The sequence below is a fragment of the Geotrypetes seraphini genome, chromosome 7, assembly GCF_902459505.1.
Source record: "Geotrypetes seraphini chromosome 7, aGeoSer1.1, whole genome shotgun sequence".
Taxonomy (NCBI): domain Eukaryota; kingdom Metazoa; phylum Chordata; class Amphibia; order Gymnophiona; family Dermophiidae; genus Geotrypetes; species Geotrypetes seraphini.
In genome coordinates this window covers 157,303,542-157,322,691 of record NC_047090.1, presented here as the reverse complement: position 1 = coordinate 157,322,691, position 19,150 = coordinate 157,303,542, and the positions used below count along the sequence as shown (strand labels likewise).

Sequence of the window (19,150 nt, the reverse complement as noted above, 5' to 3'; positions counted from 1 at the left end):
CCCCCCTGACTTCCGTGCACTGCCCCGCCTCTCCGTGCGCTGTCCCGACTCTCCGTTCACCCCCCCCTGACTTCCATGCACTGCCCTGACTTTCCGTGCGCTGTCCCGACTCTCCGTTCACCCCCCCCTGACTTCCGTGCACTGCCCTGACTTTCCGTGCGCTGTCCCGACTCTCCGTTCACCCCCCTGACTTCCGTGCACTGCCCCGCCTCTCCGTGCGCTGTCCCGACTCTCCGTTCACCCCCCCCCGACGTCCGATTCATCCCCCCCCCCCGGCAGGACCATTCGCACCCCCACCCCGAAGGACCGCCGACTCCCCGACAATATCGGGCCAGGAGGGAGCCCAAACCCTCCTGGCCACGGCGACCCCCTACCCCCACCCCGCACTACATTACGGGCAGGAGGGATCCCAGGCCCTCCTGCCCTCGACGCAAACCCCCCTCCCCCCCAACGACCGCCCCCCCCAAGAACCTCCGACCGCTCCCCCAGCCGACCCGCGACCCCCCCTGGCGACCCCACGACCCCCCCACCCCCCTTCCCCGTACCTTTGGTAGTTGGGCCAGAAGGGAGCCCAAACCCTCCTGGCCACGGCGACCCCCTAACCCCACCCCGCACTACATTACGGGCAGGAGGGATCCCAGGCCCTCCTGCCCTCGACGCAAACCCCCCTCCCCCCCAACGACCGCCCCCCCCCAAGAACCTCCGACCGCTCCCCCAGCCGACCCGCGACCCCCCTGGCGACCCCCACGACCCCCCCACCCCCCTTCCCCGTACCTTTGGAAGTTGGCCGGACAGACGGGAGCCAAACCCGCCTGTCCGGCAGGCAGCCAACGAAGGAATGAGGCCGGATTGGCCCATCCGTCCTAAAGCTCCGCCTACTGGTGGGGCCTAAGGCGCGTGGGCCAATCAGAATAGGCCCTGGAGCCTTAGGTCCCACCTGGGGGCGCGGCCTGAGGCACATGGGCCCAACCCGACCATGTGCCTCAGGCCGCGCCCCCAGGTGGGACCTAAGGCTCCAGGGCCTATTCTGATTGGCCCACGCGCCTTAGGCCCCACCAGTAGGCGGAGCTTTAGGACGGATGGGCCAATCCGGCCTCATTCCTTCGTTGGCTGCCTGCCGGACAGGCGGGTTTGGCTCCCGTCTGTCCGGCCAACTTCCAAAGGTACGGGGAAGGGGGGTGGGGGGGTCGTGGGGGTCGGCCAGGGGGGTCGCGGGTCGGCTGGGGGGGCGGTCGGAGGTTCTTGGGGGGGGACGGTCGTTGGGGGGGAGGGGGGTTTGCGTCGAGGGCAGGAGGGCCTGGGATCCCTCCTGCCCGTAATGTAGTGCGGGGTGGGGTTAGGGGGTCGCCGTGGCCAGGAGGGTTTGGGCTCCCTTCTGGCCCGATATTGTCGGGAAGTCGGCGGTCCTTCGGGGTGGGGGTGCGAGTGGTCCTGCCGGGGGGGGGGGGGATGTATCGGACGTCGGGGAGTCGGCCGGGCAAGAGGGCTTGGGCTCCCTCTTGCTCCGATCGTGGATGCGGGTGCGGGTGGGAGCGCGTGCGAGTGGTCGTTCGGGGTGGGGGTGCGAGTGGTCCTGCTGGGGGGGTGAATCGGGCGTCGGGCGGGGTGGGAACTATGTTTGAAAACTTTCGTATACCGCGCTCACGCATATAACGCGCGAGGGGTATGCGCGGTAGGTAAAAACGCGTATAACGCGCGCGTTATATGCGTGAAAATACGGTAGGCCATTCCCTTAGAAACTGCGAAATGACAGATGAAATTTATGTATCAACGGTTTTTATTGATGACAAATACAGAACAATAAACAAACATAACAGCAATATTCTAGTTATCCATTTTGTTAACTTAAAGAAACTCCCACCTCCCACCCAGAAATGTACAATCTTGGTTTTTAGAGCAGGTCAGATCAAAGAAAACAAAGGAACCCAAGTATAAACCAAGATGATCCATAATAAGATGACGGGGTGGTCGAACTCTTAAGACACCCCCCTCACCGTATAACATAAAAGACAGTGCCACTGAAAGACAGGCTAGATTCTCATCCCCTAGAGGAACCCCCCATCTCACCCTTCCCACCCTTCAAAATTCCCCGGCAGATGAAATTTAATGTGGACATATGCAAACTGATGCACATTGGGAAGAATAATTCAAATCATAGCTACTTAATGGTAGGGTCCACCTTGGGAGTTATCACCCAAGAAAAAGTTCTAGGTGCCATTGGAGGCAATACCCCAAAATCACCTACCCAGTGTGCAGTGTTTGCTAAAAAGCAAACAGGGTGCTAGGAGTTATTAGGAAAGAGATAATAATAATAATAACTTTATTCTTTTATACCGCCATTACCAAAAGTTCTAGGCGGTTTACAGCAAAAAGAGCTGGACAATCAACAGAGTACAATCATACCATAGAAATACAATTAGTAGAATAGGATATAAAATACAGTCAATAAGAGAATCCCAATGTTAAGTAATAAATTTGTCAAACAGAGTGGTCTTAACTAATTTATGGAAAGAACAGTAATTCAAAGCTTGATGAATACATTCACCTAACCACGATTGTAATTTACCGGCCTGAAAACGCTAAAGATCTATCCCCAAAAGTCTTGTATCGACAACCATTTATCTTGGGATAAGCAAATATATGAGAGCTTCTGGTTTCCCTCAATGGTTTATATGGTAAATAAGACCAAGAATACTATAATGCCTCTGTATTGTTCCATGGCGCAGCCCCAGTTTAAATATTGCGTTCTGCCAGGTACTTGTGACTTGGATTGGCTGATGTTGGCAACGCGATACTGGGCTAGGTGAACCATTGGTCTGACCCAGTATGGCTATTCTTATGTTCTAACTGGACCCCCCCCCCCTAATCATACCCTGCTTTTTGTGCAGCAGTTCTTTGCCTGTTGAATTCTTTCCCAGTTTTGCAGAGTTATCCTTTGTAAAATTCAGATCAATGGTTAAGACACATCTTTTTGGTTTAGCATTCTTATTTGGAAGATTGGTGTATTGGGATCCTGTATTTTTTGGCAACTATTTAAACAAGATTTAAACAAAATTATTTGCCGTTTTTAGATTATTTAGATTTAATAAATTAATTTTTTTTAAATTGAATTTGTCCTTTTTATTGTCCTCTTTTCTTTTGCTTTCCTATTTTACATGGCGTTCCTTTCTTTTCTTGTTTTTTAAAAATATATTTTGTACACCGTGCTATTGATAAAGCGAAGTGCAGTTAAAACTTTTAATAAACATAAACATGTCCCATGTGGCAGCATACACTGCTGCCATTAATGTAAAGGATTAAAATCAGCATTTGTTCTTTTTAATGTACAGTAGACTTTCTGTTAACCAGACCTAAATTACTCAGAATTCTCAAGCAACCAGAAAAATGAAAATAAAATCAACTTCTGGTAGAAGTTTGTATGTAAACTTGGCATGCCACACTTGAGTATGCCCATGCTTTGCTTACCACATGTCCAATAGTTTGTCTGGAACAGTTTATGGTATAGTATGGCATAGTATGGGGTATAGTATTAGGTCTATTTTTAATAGTAACTCTTAAGCAACCAGAAACTACATTAATCCAGCATGTTATCAATCTCCATGGGTACCAGTTAACTGAGAGTCTACTTTACTTGGTTGTAAGTTGAAAGAATGGTAGACTTAGGTGTGGCTTAAATAATACATGTTAGATGTTGGAAAAATGTCATTGGAATGTTGTACAGTGGTTCAATCTTACAAGTACCTTTTGGAGAGAGTTATTGCACAGTAAGAAAATGTTTATCTTTTTTTTTTTTTTGCTCCTGTAAATAAAAAGAGGATTTTTCCAATCATAAGATCCATCAGGTAATTGTTTAAAAGCAATCTACTAGAGAACTAGACCAAGGAAAATGGGAGGTTTTAAAAGCTGGTGCTTGGTCATTCTGATGCTTTGGAAGTGTAGTATTACAGGTGTGCTCCATGTTCTCTCAGTTCCACTACCATAGCAATAATTTTAAGAAAATAGTTTCTCTTCCCCCCTCATTTTTGGTAATTTAGGACTCAATATTCAAGGGATATATGTGTTTCTAACTTTTTAGAGTTATGCTCTTAAACTGGCCTCCTTGAAAACGTATGTATATCTTTGTTCTTAATTTCATTAAAGTCCTAAATTTAGGAGCATAAAAACTGGATGGCAACAGAAGTGAATTTAGGGAGGGGAGGGGGAAGAAATTAGGTTAGTACTGATTTTCAGCACAGGGCTCAGAAGTTAGGCTCATAAATCTAGGCAAATGAATGGAGGGCCTAAATTTATGAGCCCAACTAAGCTCCTAAATTAAGATGGATTTTCAACTGAAAACAGAGTCTCATGAGACTGCTGCTGGGAGTCTCCTGGGGAGCCATTTTCAGCCCAAGAGCAGGGCAGGAGCGAGTGAGAATTTCTCCTGCCCCGACATCCTGCTAGACCACCATGGAAGCACGGTAAGCCTGGGAATCCTGCTGCTGGGTCTAGGAGAGGATGGGCCGTCACTCGGAGAAGAAGGTGGGATGTGCTGACAGCGGGGAAATTGCTAGGTCATAGGTGGGCCTGATGGGGGAACTGCAGGTTCGGGGGGGGGCTGACAGGGGTGGCGACGGAGAACGGAGAAGGGATGCCACTAGGAGGGAGGGCAAACACATGCGCCTGCATTGGTTTCAGTGTATCGAGGAAACTGACTACTTCCAGTTCGCATCCAATTTGTTTTCCGAATTTAGGATAGAGGATCTTTTACCTGCATTAAATGTGATATGTTTTTGTTTGTTTGTTTTGCTTTGTAACTGCAGCTGGTTTCCCTGATTGAGACCAATTCTGTTGTGATTGTGCGTGGGGCCACTGGCAGTGGTAAAAGTACTCAACTTCCGCAAATCATCTTGGACGACTATACTCGGAACTCTTCCTACTGCAACATTGTGGTTACTCAGCCTCGAAAAATAGGTGCGAGCAGCATTGCAAGGTGGATCAGCGAAGAGCGGCACTGGAAATTAGGTGGCATTATAGGATATCAGGTAATGCTCCCCCTTCAAATTTTGCTACTCTCATCGGCCCCTTTTATCAAGCTGCGCTAGGGGTTTTTAGCGCGGTCTGATGCGGTAAATGCTCCAACGCTCGTAGAATCCCTATGAGCATCGGAGCATTTACCTCGCTGGCCCACGCTATAAACCTCTAGCACAGCATGATAAAAGAAGGGGGTATGTTTGATGTTTTATGTCAATGCTTTTTTTCTTTAAAAAAAAATTGCTTGTGTGTTTGCTTGCTCTGTGCATTTGTTATCTGATAAGAGCATAAGAATAACCTTACTGGGTCAGACCAATGGTCCATCCAGCCCAGTAGCTGGTCTCACGGTGGCCAATCCAGGTCACTAGTACCTGGCCAAAACCCAAGGTGTAGCAATATTCCATGCTACCGATATAGGGCAAAGATTTTCTCTGAGGCATGTCTTCCTCATTTGCTCTGGTGAGGCATTAATAAAAGAGATCCTGACAAGAAGGCTCCTGAAGAAGGGAATTACCGTATTTTCTCGCATATAACGCGCACATTATACGTGGTTTTTACATACTGCGCATACCCTTGCACGTTATACGCGTGAGCGCGTTGTACAAATTTTTTTTTACATAGTTCCCCCCCCCCGACGTCCGATTCACCCCCCTGCAGGACCGCTCCCACCCCACAGCCTCCCGACCCCCCCCCCATCATGTAGAAGCTCCTACCGGTGTCCTGCTGCTTCCTCTTGGCGGTCCCGACTCCCCGACACGATCGGGGCAAGAGGGAGCTCAAGCCCTCTTGCCCCAGCCAACCGCGGCACCCCCGACACGATCGGGGCAAGAGGGAGCTCAAGCCCTCTTGCCCTTCCCGACTCCCCGACACGATCGGGGCAAAAGGGAGCCCAAGCCTTCTTGCCCCGCCGACTCCCCAACTATCCGACAATATCGGGCCAGGAGGGAGCCCAAGTCCTCCTGGCCCTGGCGACCCCCCCCCCCCCGCTTGTTGTTCGGGCCAGGAGGGAGCCCAAACCCTCCTGGCCATGGCGACCCCCCCCCCCCGCTTGTTGTTCGGGCCAGGAGGGAGCCCAAACCCTCCTGGCCATGGCGACCCCCTACCCCCACCCCGCACTACATTACGGGCAGGAGGGATCCCAGGCCCTCCTACCCTCGACGCAAACCCCCCTCCCCCCAACGACCGCCCCCCCCCCCAAGAACCTCTGACCGCCTCTCCAGCCGACCCGCGACCCCTCTGGCCGACCCCCACGACACCCCCACCCCCCTTCCCCATACCTTTGTGTAGTTGGCCGGACAGACGGGAGCCAAACCCGCCTGTCCGGCAGGCAGCCAACGACGGAATGATGGCGGATTGGCCCATCCGTCCCAAAGCTCCGCCTACTGGTGGGGCCTAAGGCGCCTGGGCCAATCAGAATAGGCCCGGGAGCCTTAGGTCCCACCTGGGGGCGGGACCTGAGGCACATGGGCCCAACCCGACCATGTGCCCAAGGCCCCGCCCCCAGGATGGACCTAAGGCTCCCGGGCCTATTCTGATTGGCCCAGGCGCCTTAGGCCCCACCAGTAGGTGGAACTTTGGGACGGATGGGCCAATCCGCCCTCATTCCGTCGTTGGCTGCCTGCCGGACAGGCGGGTTTGGCTCCCGTCTGTCCGGCAAACTACACAAAGGTACGGGGAAGGGGGGTGGGGGTGTCGTGGGGGTCGACCAGGGGGGTCGCGGGTCGGCTGGGGGGGCGGTCGGAGGTTCTTGGGGGGGGGGCGGGCGTTGGGGGGAGGGGGGTTTGCGTCGAGGGTAGGAGGGCCTGGGATCCCTCCTGCCCGTAATGTAGTGCGGGGTGGGGGTAGGGGGTCACCGTGGCCAGGAGGGTTTGGGCTCCCTCCTGGCCCGAACAACAAGCGGGGGGGTGGGGGGTCGCCAGGGCCAGGAGGACTTGGGCTCCCTCCTGGCCCGATATTGTCGGGGAGTTGGGGAGTCGGCGGGGCAAGAGGGCTTGGGCTCCCTTTTGCCCCGATCGTGTCGGGGGGGCAAGAGGGCTTGAGCTCCCTCTTGCCCCGATCGTGTCGGGGGTGCCCCGGTTGGCTGGGGCAAGAGGGCTTGAGCTCCCTCTTGCCCCGATCGTGTCCTGCGGGGTGGGGGGGGTGAATCGGACGTCGGGGGGGGCTTCAGGCTTTCAGGGTGGGGACAGGACTTCAAGGGGGAGAGGAGAGTTGGGGCAGGCGAAAGGAGAGTCGGGGCGGGTGAAAGGAGAGTCGGGCGACGACGGGAGAGTCGGGCAGCATGCGCGGTATACGGGTGTGTGCGGTATACAAAATTTTTTTTTACATATATGTCTGTTTTCCGCGCGCTAAACCCATGTGCGCGTTTTACACGGGTGCGGGTTATCTACGTGAAAATATGGTATCCTGAAACTGGGCACAGTAGAGCCACAACACCTGGCTGTGAATTTAAGCCAGGGACAAGCACAGGAAAGTCTCCACTTGAAGGAACGCTATGAATTTGAGGAATGCCTTGAGGTAAGTACTATGAAATCGCCAGTTTGAACACCTATTTAGTTTGGTGGATTTCAATTTTGTAAGTCAATTAATGGTCACTGAAACACTTATTAGTGGGTTCACTATTATTATTTGTAAGCACAAGATGTATGCCTGTGATGGTGCTAAAGATGCTTGAGATAGGGCCTCTCAGATATAGGTTAAAGCCTGGAATTCTGGTTTTCCTGAGTCCCAATAGCTTTTACTCTTGCACTGAGGGTATATTTACACACAAAAAATTTAAGTTTTTAGAGTAAGACACAGGGGCTATTGGACCCCAGTGTGGCTATGCAACCTTGTTATCCATCATTCTAAATTGGAATAGAGGGATTGTTAACATTTCATCGATACAAGCAGTGACTTCCCCTGTGTCTTTCTCAATAACAGACTGGCCTTTTCCTACAGGAACTTGTCCAAACCTTTCTTAAAACCAGCTACGCTATCCGCTCCTACCACATCCTCTCGCAATGCGTTCCAGATCTTAACTATTCTCTGAGTGAAAAAAAAAAAAAAAGTCCTCCTGTTGGTTTTAAAAGTATTTCCCTGTAACTTCATCGAGCGCCCCCTAGTCTTTGTAATTTCTGACAGAGTGAAAAATCGATCTACTTGTACCCGTTCTACTCCACTCAAGATTTTGTAGACTTCAATCATATCTCCCCTCAGCCATCTCTTTTCCAAGCTGAAGAGCCCTAACTGTTTTAGTCTCCCAAACCATTTAACATAACAACCACCAAATTTTCAGGATAGGCACATTTCTATAAAATATAGAAACTAAAATTAAATATTTTGGATCTAACCCCAAATTGAAAGAAAGTCTGGAAATTAGCAACCTTTTGCATCCAGTGGTGATTCTCAGTTTACTCAACCTCGGTGAATATTTTCCTCATAAATTACTGTGTAAAATTGGAATTTCTGAATTTGAGACAAAGAAGCTTATTCATGTAACCTGACAGTATAATTCTGGTCAGGAACTGTGTTCCAAAGGCAAGGTTGACCCGAGGAGGATGCGGGATTGGGGGCCATTTCTGAAAGGTTCTATGAGACATAGAAGAACGTGGAAAGGGTAGCTTGGCTTGAAGAGCATGGGATGGAAGATTTCAGACACTGTATCTTATACTCCTGTGCAGATGTTTCTACACTTGGCCCACTGCAGCTCTTGGCCTACTGGTACTTCAGCAGAGCATGCTGATGGGAAGAGCAGTGGTGTAGCGAGGGGGGGGGGGCAGACCACCCCAGGTGTTGTTTTGGTAGGTGCTCCAGCACATCTCATCTCCGCCCACTCACCTCATCAAAATGTTTGCTGGCAGCAAGCAGCATCCCCTAGCTGCTGCTCGTTCTGGCCTCGAATCTCCTACTGATGTAACTTCCTGGTTGCGGACTTGCCTGTCTCTCAATATTGAAAACAGCATCCTCTACTGGCAGGACTGTACGTGTAGGACTCCTGCTCGGCTTAGAAGGAACAGTGGGGAGTAGTTCAGGACTAGTGCAGCACCACCACCCCCTAACCCTCCCCCCCACAAGAAAAAAAATAAAATAAAGACAATTGATATTCTAAAACTTTAACCAACTTTAATATCATATTTGTTTTTCTCAGGTGCTGATAGGAACTATTCTGCCATTTTATTTTCTTTGTTGTGTGTTCCTACTTTATCCCAGGACAAGCAGGCATGATATTCTCACATGTGGGTGACGTCATCTACGGAGCCCCGATGCGGAAGCATTTTCAAGCAAACTTGATTGAAGATTTAAGTTTGCTCTGCTGGTCCACGCATGCGTGCCTTCCTGCTCCACTAGGGGGCGCATCCCCTCGTGGTCTCCAGTTCAAAATTTTCCGCTGAGCCTAGAAGTCATGTTTTTTCAGGCTCTGCCCCAACTGCCTTCTAGCACCGCGATTTTTTCTTGTTTTTCTCGATTTAGTCGCTGTGCGCGAGTTTTTTTCTTGTTTCAACTGTTCCTGCTTCGTTTTTCACCGACCCGGAGGCTTCCGGGTCCCCGTGGCCGCGTGGCTATTCGAGCCGCGGCCAGTTTCGATTCTATGTCCCGGCCTTTGACGGACTTTAAAAAGTGCTCCCGGTGCGAGCGGCTTCTTTCCATCACAGACCCGCATCGCCAGTGCATCCTCTGCCTGGGGGCCGCTCATCCAATCGACTCCTGCCCCCAGTGCGCTACTTTCCAGAACCGGGCCCTCCGTCGAAGGAAAGCCCGCATGGCGGACCTTTTCGCCCCGGACCAACCCTCTACCTCGGCCTCGAGGTCGGCCCCGGCCTCGGCCCCGGCCTTGACCTCGGCCCCGAATACCTCGGCATCGCCTCGAGACTCGAACCCGAAGTCCTCGGGACAACAGAAGACCTCGGCTCCGGGTAAGTCCCCTCTTCCCTCTTCAGGTTCCGTACCAGCAAAGAAACCAGCCTCGGGGACGCCGGCGACGCATGGCGGAAGTCCCATGCTTACAGCCCCGGCGAAGCCCTCCAAGCCTTCGGGCCGTGCCTCCACCACACGGGAATACTCTGATACGAGGTCGCCCCCGGTGGAGTGCACCGAGGCAGTGGACATGCCCTCGATGCTGTCCGTGCCCGTTTTCCAGGACCTACTCCGAGCGATGATCTCGTCGGAGCTATCCGCTGCAATGGCCCATTTGCAACCGGCCTCAACCTCGACCCCGCATGTGCCAGACCAGCCTGAGCCTCGCGTCGAGCCACCTCGAAGAAAAGCGCGCAAGCTTCGCCGCATTCCATCCTCCTCGGACTCCTCACCGAGGCACCCGAGGCGCTCTCCCTCCACAGACCACCGCGGTGCAAAACGTAGTGCTAAAACGACAGACACCTCGAACCGCCGTACCTCCAAGAAGGCCCGGGGTTCCCCCACTCTATGAGGCCGTTCACCTACACCTCGTACGGGACCGCTAAGGGTGGCTGAGTTATCACTCTCCAACCCGCGCATCCTCCGAACTCCCCCTCGGCCCGGGACTCCGACCCGAGGTTGCAGGTTGTCACCGAGGGAGTCCGGGTCGAGGTCACCGATTCGACATCGATCGGTACCTCGAACCCCGACATCGTCTCCGAGGGGCTCCTCGAGACGTCGGAGATCTATGACACCGGAACACTTTCACAGTACTTCCCCGGTCTCGGAGCGTGGATCGGAGCAGGAACCTCGATACTCGAGGGAAGCCTCCCCATCCTTCTCCACCCGGGATTCGAACAACCACAGCTCTCCCACCAGTCGCTGCTAGTAGAATCCTCCTTAAAAAAGGCCCACCCATCCCGGGTCTCAGCCGCGGTCCCCCCAGGCCGAGAAGGCCGAACCCTAGACAAGTTCGGCAGGAGACTATATCAGAACGCCATGATGGCCTCTAGGGTGCAAAGCTACACTTTCACCTTCACATCCTACCTCAAACACCTCATTGGACTATTGAGAGCCTTTGAGACTGACCTACCGGCCTCCCGCCAAGGAGCGTTTGGCATGCTTTTAGAGTCCCTCTCCAACCTGCGCCTCCATCTATTCCACGCGGCCTACGATGGCTTCGAACTCTCCTCCAGAGAGGCAGCCTTTGCTATCGCCATGCGCCGACTAGCTTGGCTGCGCCTGGTCGACATGGACCCCAACTTACAGGACCGGTTGGCTAACCTACCCTACGTAGGAAAAGAACTGTTCGATGACACGATCGAGGCGGCCACAAAACGCCTCTCCGAACACGAACGCTCGTTTGCCTCCCTCGTCCGGCAAAAACCTAAACCGCCCGCGCCCAGGCCGTTCAGGGCCCCTCCACGCCGCTACCCACAAAAATCCACCCCTCCCTTCTCGCGGCCTCCACCCAGGCATCCGCAAGCCCACCACCGGGCCATGCCCAAGTCCCAACCGCCTGCGACTTCCAAACCATCCCCGTCCTTTTGACGGGATTCGCGGAAGGGGGCGGGCCCCCTCCGCCATAGTCCAAGGCCTCCTTCCCATCGGGGGTCGCCTCAAAGCCTTTTACCCTCGCTGGGAACAAGTCACGTTGGACGCATGGGTCCTTGGCGTGATCTCATCAGGATACTCTCTCAACTTTCGGGTCATTTCTCCAGACAACCCCCCAAGGAATTGCCCTCCCAACCGGACGCATTTACCCCTACTCCTCTCCGAGGCTCGAGACCTGCTTCGCTCAGGGCAGTGGAGGAGGTTCCCCCCGACCAACGGGGGAAGGGCTTCTATTCCCGTTACTTCCTGGTACCGAAAAAAACGGGAGACCTACGCCCAATACTAGACTTGAGACGCCTCAACAAATTTCTAGTACGGGAAAAATTTTGGATGCTTTCCTTACCGACCCTCTACCCCCTGATCGACGAGGGCGACTGGCTCTGCTCCCTCGATCTGAAGGAGGCGTACACACATGTCCCAGTACACCCCGCTCACCGCAAGTTCTTGCGTTTTCAGGTAGGGGACTGGCACCTACAATACCGAGTCCTCCCTTTCGGCCTAGCATCATCACCTCGGGTCTTCACCAAGTGCCTCGTGGTGGTCGCAGCAACCTTACGCTCCCAGGGCCTCCAGGTTTTCCCATACCTGTACGACTGGCTGATCAAAGCCCCGTCCAGGGAAGGGGTTATCTCAGCGACCCAACAGACTATTACCTACCTACAAAGTCTGGGGTTCGAAATAAACTTCCCAAAATCCCAACTACGCCCCTCGCAGTCCCTACAGTTCATCGGGGCCACGCTGGATACGGTTCGCCTCCGTTCCTTCCTCCCTCCTCCGCGCCTAGAGGCGTTAGTAAGTCTGAGTCGAAGGATCTCCCTGCTGACCTCGGTATCAGCTCGACAGATGATGACTCTTCTAGGCCACATGGCCTCCACCGTCCATGTCACACCCTTTGCCCGTCTCCATCTGAGAATCCCTCAATGGACCCTGGCCTCTCAATGGCGTCAAGACCGGGACCCGATCGACCGTCCCGTGACAGTGACTCCTTCCTTGCAAAGATCGCTCCGCTGGTGGGCCGACTCTTCAAATCTTTCCAAAGGTTTACTCTTCCTCCCCCCTCATCACAGCAAGGTACTCACCACGGACTCGTCAGAGTACGCTTGGGGAGCCCATCTGGACGGCCTACGCACGCAGGGGATGTGGTCAGCGGAAGACCGCCGCTGTCACATCAACGTGCTAGAGCTCCGGGCCATCTATCTCGCAGCTGTAGCCTTTCAACATCTGCTCCACGACCGGGTGGTCCTCATCCGAACCGACAACCAGGTAGCAATGTACTATATAAACAAACAAGGAGGAACAGGGTCTTGGTCCCTCTGTCGGGAAGCCCTGTGCCTCTGGAAATGGGCAATCTCCAACAACACCTTCCTTCGAGCGGTGTACATACAAGGAGAACAAAACTGTCTGGCGGACAGACTCAGCCGCCTCCTCCAGCCACACGAGTGGTCACTGCACTCTCAAACCCTACGACAGGTGTTCAAACAGTGGGGGACACCTCAAATAGATCTGTTCGCATCCCCCCACAATCACAAACTGCCTCTCTTCTGCTCCCGGATGTACTTCCCGAACCGGCTCGAGGCCGACGCCTTCCTCCTCGACTGGGAGGGAAGGTTCCTGTACGCGTTCCCGCCATTTCCTCTGATCCTGCGGACGCTTGTCCACCTGAAAACAGTACAAGCCACCCTGATCCTGATTGCTCCTCGCTGGCCACGCCAGCCTTGGTTTTCCCTTCTACTTCAACTCAGTGTCAGAGATCCACTGCCTCTGCCTCAGTTTCCCTCTCTACTATCACAGGGTCAGGGTTCGCTGTTACATCCCAATCTTCAATCTCTTCATCTGAATGCTTGGTTTCTTTCCCCCTGACTTCTCTCCCCGTGTCTCAATCAGTCAAGGAGATATTGGAGGCCTCTAGAAAGACCTCAACGAGAACCTGCTGCTCCCAAAAGTGGACCAGATTCTCAGCCTGGTGCTCCTCTCACAGCCAGGACCCGGTGTCGGTCCCCGTCCCCCTGGTCCTTGACTATTTACTTCAATTATCTCACTCCGGCCTAAAGACCAACTCCATTTGAGTACACCTCAGTGCGATTGCAGCCTTCCATCAGCCCCTGGAAGGGAAAGCCTTCTTGCTCCACCCCCTAGTCTCTCGCTTCATGAAGGGTCTTCTGAATGTCCACCCTCCTCTCAAACCTCCTCCGGTGGTTTGGGACCTTAACGTGGTTCTGGCTCAACTAATGAAACCTCCATTTGAGCCCTTAGACAAATGCCATCCAAAATTCCTCACTTGGAAGGTGATTTTCCTGCTTGCGCTCACTTCCGCTCGGCGGGTTAGTGAGCTACAAGCTCTAGTGGCGGACCCATCCTTCACGGTATTCCATCACGACAAGGTGGTACTCCGCACTCATCCAAAGTTCTTGCCTAAAGTAGTGTCTGATTTTCATCTCAATCAGTCCATTGTCTTACCTGTGTTTTTTCCCAAGCCCCACTCTCATCCCGGAGAGGTGGCGCTCCACACTCTTGACTGTAAGAGAGCGTTGGCCTTCTACCTCCAATGCACTCAACCACACCGGAAAGTCCCACAATTGTTTTTGTCCTTCGACCCAAACCGGTTAGGTCACCCAGTCTCCAAGTGCACCTTGTCCAACTGGTTGGCCGATTGCATCTCCTTCTGCTACGCTCAGGCTGGTCTCGCACTGCATGGTCGAGTAACGGGACACAAGGTCCGAGTGATGGCAGCCTCCATAGCGTTCCTCAGGTCCACACCTATTGAGGAAATCTGCAAGGCTGCCACGTGGTCTTCGGTTCATACTTTCACCTCCCATTACTGTCTGGACTCACTGTCCAGGAGCGATGGCCGGTTCGGCCAATCGGTTTTGCGAAATCTATTTGCTTAAATTGACAACTTCCCTCCATCCCTTTTCAGTTAGCTTGGAGGTCACCCACATGTGAGAATATCATGCCTGCTTGTCCTGGGATAAAGCACAGTTATTTACCGTAACAGGTGTTATCCATGGACAGCAGGCATATATTCTCACAACCCGCCCACCTCCCCGAGGTTGGCTTCTTTGCTAGTTAAGTGAACTGGAGACCACGAGGGGATGCGCCCCCTAGTGGAGCAGGAAGGCACGCATGCGTGGAGCAGCAGAGCAAACTTAAATCTTCAATCAAGTTTGCTTGAAAATGCTTCCGCATCGGGTCTCCGTAGATGACATCACCCACATGTGAGAATATATGCCTGCTGTCCATGGATAACACCTGTTACGGTAAGTAACTGTGCTATATTGCTCACTGTAATTTGTTACTAAGAACCATGGAAATTCAGCCTTCCAGCAATTGTATATTATTTTTATAGCGTAAGATGCTTCCTGGTTGTTGTTTTGTCATTTCAACCCTGTGTGTGTTGCCAGGTTTAAACATTTACTGCTAAGATTTGGTGGTTGATTTTGTTTTAACTAACAAAAACGAAAAAGGAAACAAAAAACAAAATGAAAATGCCTTTAAACCTCGAAGGTGCTCAGAACCAATACATGGTAAGAAAGTGACCAAACCAGGGCAGCAACCCCTGTAAGGAATTTCAAAGAGTCTATCATTGCACCATCCTCAAATGGTAGAAAGGTATTTAAATTTTGGTGAGTGTCTTTTTATACTATTTTTCTTCTTTGTTCTATTAAATGTCCATTTAAAATGTCCAATGCTTAAGTGAAAGCTATGATCCTCAAAATAGGCAAAACTTAACTGTGAGAGTTTAGGAAGCCAACTTGCTACAGCAGGTACAGGTGGGTCCTAATGCGTTTCACCGACAGGCTTCTTCAGAGAACCCCCATGCTGGATGGAACATCAAGTTCAACAACTTCCTGAATCTTCACTTCTAAACTGATTGCATTTCCTGTTGAAATGTTGAAGTTTTGCCTATTTTGAGGATCATAGTTTTCACTTAAGCATTGGACATTTTAAATGGACATTTAATAGAACAAAGAAGAAAAATAGTATAAAAAGACACTCACCAAAATTTAAATACCTTTCTACCGTTTGAGGATGGTGCAATGATAGACTCTTTGAAAGTCCTTACAGGGGTTGCTGCCCTGGTTTGGTCACTTTCTTACCATATATTGGTTCTGAGCACCTTCGAGGTTTACAGGCATTTTCATTTTGTTTTTTGTTTCCTTTTTCGTTTTTGTTAGTTCACAGTCCTTTGGGAACTTTTTCTGTTTGAATTTCACCCAGTTGTTATATTGGTTGATTTTGTTTGTCATTTGTTAGTCCTGTGTATATAAGTTGAAGGGTATTGGTGAATAAAATACATAGGGCGTGATATTCAGCTTAAAACAGTCAGCATTGTCCCCGGAAATTCAGTGTCAGGCTGTCCAGCTCCGGCATTGAATTTCCAGGTATATGAGGGCAGCAAAAACATAGCCAATAAAGTGTGATATTCAGCACTTAATCGGCTATGGTAAACCACATAGAGATAGGACAGACTTTTATGCAGTTTCCATGGCTGGGGACATGCTGAATATTGGCACTTAACTGACCAAGTGGCGATTGACACCCCCCTCCCCAGCCGGAACGCCCACAATGTAGCCAATTTTGGCTTGGGTGCTCACCAGATATTTTCAGGGGCACTATCCAGTTAGTACCTCTGAAAATGCCTGGTTAGTCTTGGACAGGCGATTTAAACAGCCAGGAGCCTCTCTTGGTCATTTAAATATCAAGCCCATAATGTCTTAACCTGCATAACTATAAAAATTTGTGTTTATACTGATATTATAACTGGTCCTGGAAGATGCATGCAAGAAATCAGTAGGGGCTGCAGCTCAGGTTTTGTTGCTTTCTGCAAATGCACAGATACCACTGCTCTGTTCTGAATGACATGAGTTGCTTTATAGCTTTTTATAATTCTGTTCAATTAGGGGGAAGACGGAAGAATAAACAATCCACTAAAAACCTTTTGAGGCAGTAGGATTCTTTTATACCATACTAAAACAAAGGTTTGGTAGCATATTATAAACTGTTGTTTTCTTTTTCTAGGTTGGTTTGGATAAATTTGCCACCAAAGACACAAGGCTAATCTACATGACTACTGGCGTCCTCCTCCAGAAAATTGTTTCTGCCAAAAGTCTTTCAGAGTTCACACACATTTTCATAGATGAAGTGAGCAAATTCTTTCCTTTCTTTATATCTAATAAAACCACTGTGTGAAGTTATTAGCCAACCATGGTTTGTAATCTATACCAGTGTTTCTCAACTCGGTCCTGGAGTACCCTCTTGCCAGTCAGGTTTTAAAGATATCCACAATGAATATGCATGAAAGACATTTGCATATAATGGAGGCAGTGTATGCAAATCAAGTTTATGCAGATTCAATGTGGATATCCTGAAAACCTGACTGGCAAGGGGGTACTCCGCAACCGAGTTGAGAAACACTGAGATATAGCATCTGAGAAGCTTGCCGCTTAAAGGAAGAAAAAGCAATAAATCACATACAGCCTTAGGGGTCTGTTCACTAAGATGCACTAACTGATTTAGTGCACATTAAATGCCAAGACACCTATTATATTCCTATGGACAACTTAGCATTTAGAGCACTAAATCAGTTAGCACACCTTAGTAAAAGGACCCCTTAGTCTTCATTTCAAATCTTTGAGGGCTGCCAATAGATTTTCTTCAAACATTATTAAGAACACAACAAATAGAACAATATATAGGCAAATTTACACAGTTATTTTTGATGACAACCCGACCTGTACCTCCCCCCCAAAAGAGGTCAAAAGTCCCCAGACCTGGTGTACTCTTATCCAAATCTGAGAGCAATCACAGTCATGGGTGAGTCAGAAATATTATAAACTACAATTTAGAATCTAGCCTTGTGCCCAGTGATCTAGTGAGGGGGAGAGAGGTGTGATGCCCTGAACTCCGACTTGGTGGGAGACACTGGCATTTCTCACCCCCTGCAATGGGATGGGTCTCTGAGAGGCACCCCCCCTGCTACCTGTTCAAATCCTTGCTAGCAGCAAGTGGGCTGTCCTGCGCGCTGCTTGTGCTTGCCTGATGTCACCTCTTGTTTGAGGAACCAGGAAGTGATGTCAGAAGAGAGGATCAGCTGGCCCAAGCAGTGGGTATTCCAGCCTGCTTGCTGCCAGTGAAGATATAAGGAGTGTACTATGGGGAGAGATGTCATGTTAGGGCTGTAGGGGAAGGTGCATGTGGTGGTGATGCCAGGCGCCTCCGTCTCTGCATCAACCTCCTTCGCTACGCCACTGCTTTGTGGCATGACGTTCCATAGTGGTTCCCATATCTGTTGCAACATCTTCCATTATGCAGGGGGTGCTATTCTCGTTTTGTACCTTTCTAAGATCATAGCAGCATATAGGAAATTAAGCCACTGAGTCATATTTGGTGCAGTGTTTTTGGTGTGCTTCAAAAACCATAGAGTGCAACAAAATATACTTAGTTGGCTTAGGTACAATGGTTCCATACACAAAAACAGAGGAACAAAATCCACTGCAAACAAAGTCCAGCATAAAGAAACAACGATGGAGACAAACAGACTGGATGGTAAAAGTCAAGTTAAAATGCCTTTATTATAGAAGCTAATGGGTGACATAAAAAAGACTCGTCCTGCATCAGGAGTAACAGCTTGAAATGTTGTAGATTAGTACTTGATCCAAATGCCTACACATAGCCAGCCAGCTAAACGCTCAGTATTGTTACTCTTGATGCAGGCCTTAAAGGCCAAAACACGAATCGTGTCAAGTTTTTTTAACGTCAACCATTGGCTTCTATAATAAAGACATTTGAACTTGACTTTCATCATCTAGTCTTGTTGTCTGTTTGGTGCAATGGTATCATAATTGTCAAACTAGAAAATCTGTGCTTTTAACAGAAGATGTAATCTGAAAATATGAAAAACCTATTAGATACGTCCCCCTAGAAGTGTTAAACAAAGAGGACAATGGATCAGATTTTAAGATAAACCTAATAAATATGCATGAGGGAAATTTGTACAGAATGGAGGTACTTGACCAGGTGTTGGCAACCTCTTTACAGCAAAGAGCCAATTTATCCAAAATGTTTATGTTTATGTTACAAATATAAGAAAATGAATTCAGAAATGTGCAAAATATTTGATCTAAGATTTACAAAGAGCCACAAGGTATAGCTTCTCTCCCCTCCAATCCCTTGCAGGTTTCTGTACCTCTCATCCCTCCCATGCCTCTCCCCCCCAACCCATAGTAAAGGTTCTCTCCCCTCTCCAGGCCCTGACACTTTTAATCTTCTTCCCAGTCCCACTATTCCCTGCCCTCTCGATCTACCAAGGTACCTGGTGGTCCAGTGGGAAGTCCTTGTAGCAGGAGCATGGCCGCCTTCTAAAATGGCTGCCGCAGCAGCTTGCGGTACTACAAAAAATATTGCAATCTACGAGAGGTTGAAGCAGCTATTATCCCAGGACAAGCAGGCAGCATATTCAGCCGAAAGCCTGAAGTCATAATGCCGTTGTACAGGGCCATGGTGAGACCTCATCTGGAGTACTGTGTGCAATTCTGGAGGCCACATTACAGTAAAGATGTGCACAGAATTGAATTGGTTCAACGGACGGCCACCAAGATGATCTCGGGGCTCAAGGGTCTCTCATACGAAGAGAGACTGAACAAATTGCAGCTCT

The 19,150-nt window shown here is 50.4% G+C and overlaps 1 protein-coding gene across 3 annotated transcripts in view; it reads left to right on the top strand.

Moving 5' to 3' along the window:
• The window catches only part of TDRD9 (tudor domain containing 9), a 318,134-nt gene that overhangs the window by 43,266 nt on the left and 255,718 nt on the right, over positions 1-19,150 (top strand). For all 3 annotated transcript variants that reach the window (XM_033952909.1, XM_033952910.1, XM_033952908.1), the window contains exons 4-5: positions 4,800-5,021; positions 16,516-16,638. In XM_033952909.1, coding sequence (XP_033808800.1) covers positions 4,800-5,021; positions 16,516-16,638 — 345 coding nt within the window. The remainder of the gene's footprint in view (positions 1-4,799; positions 5,022-16,515; positions 16,639-19,150) is intronic.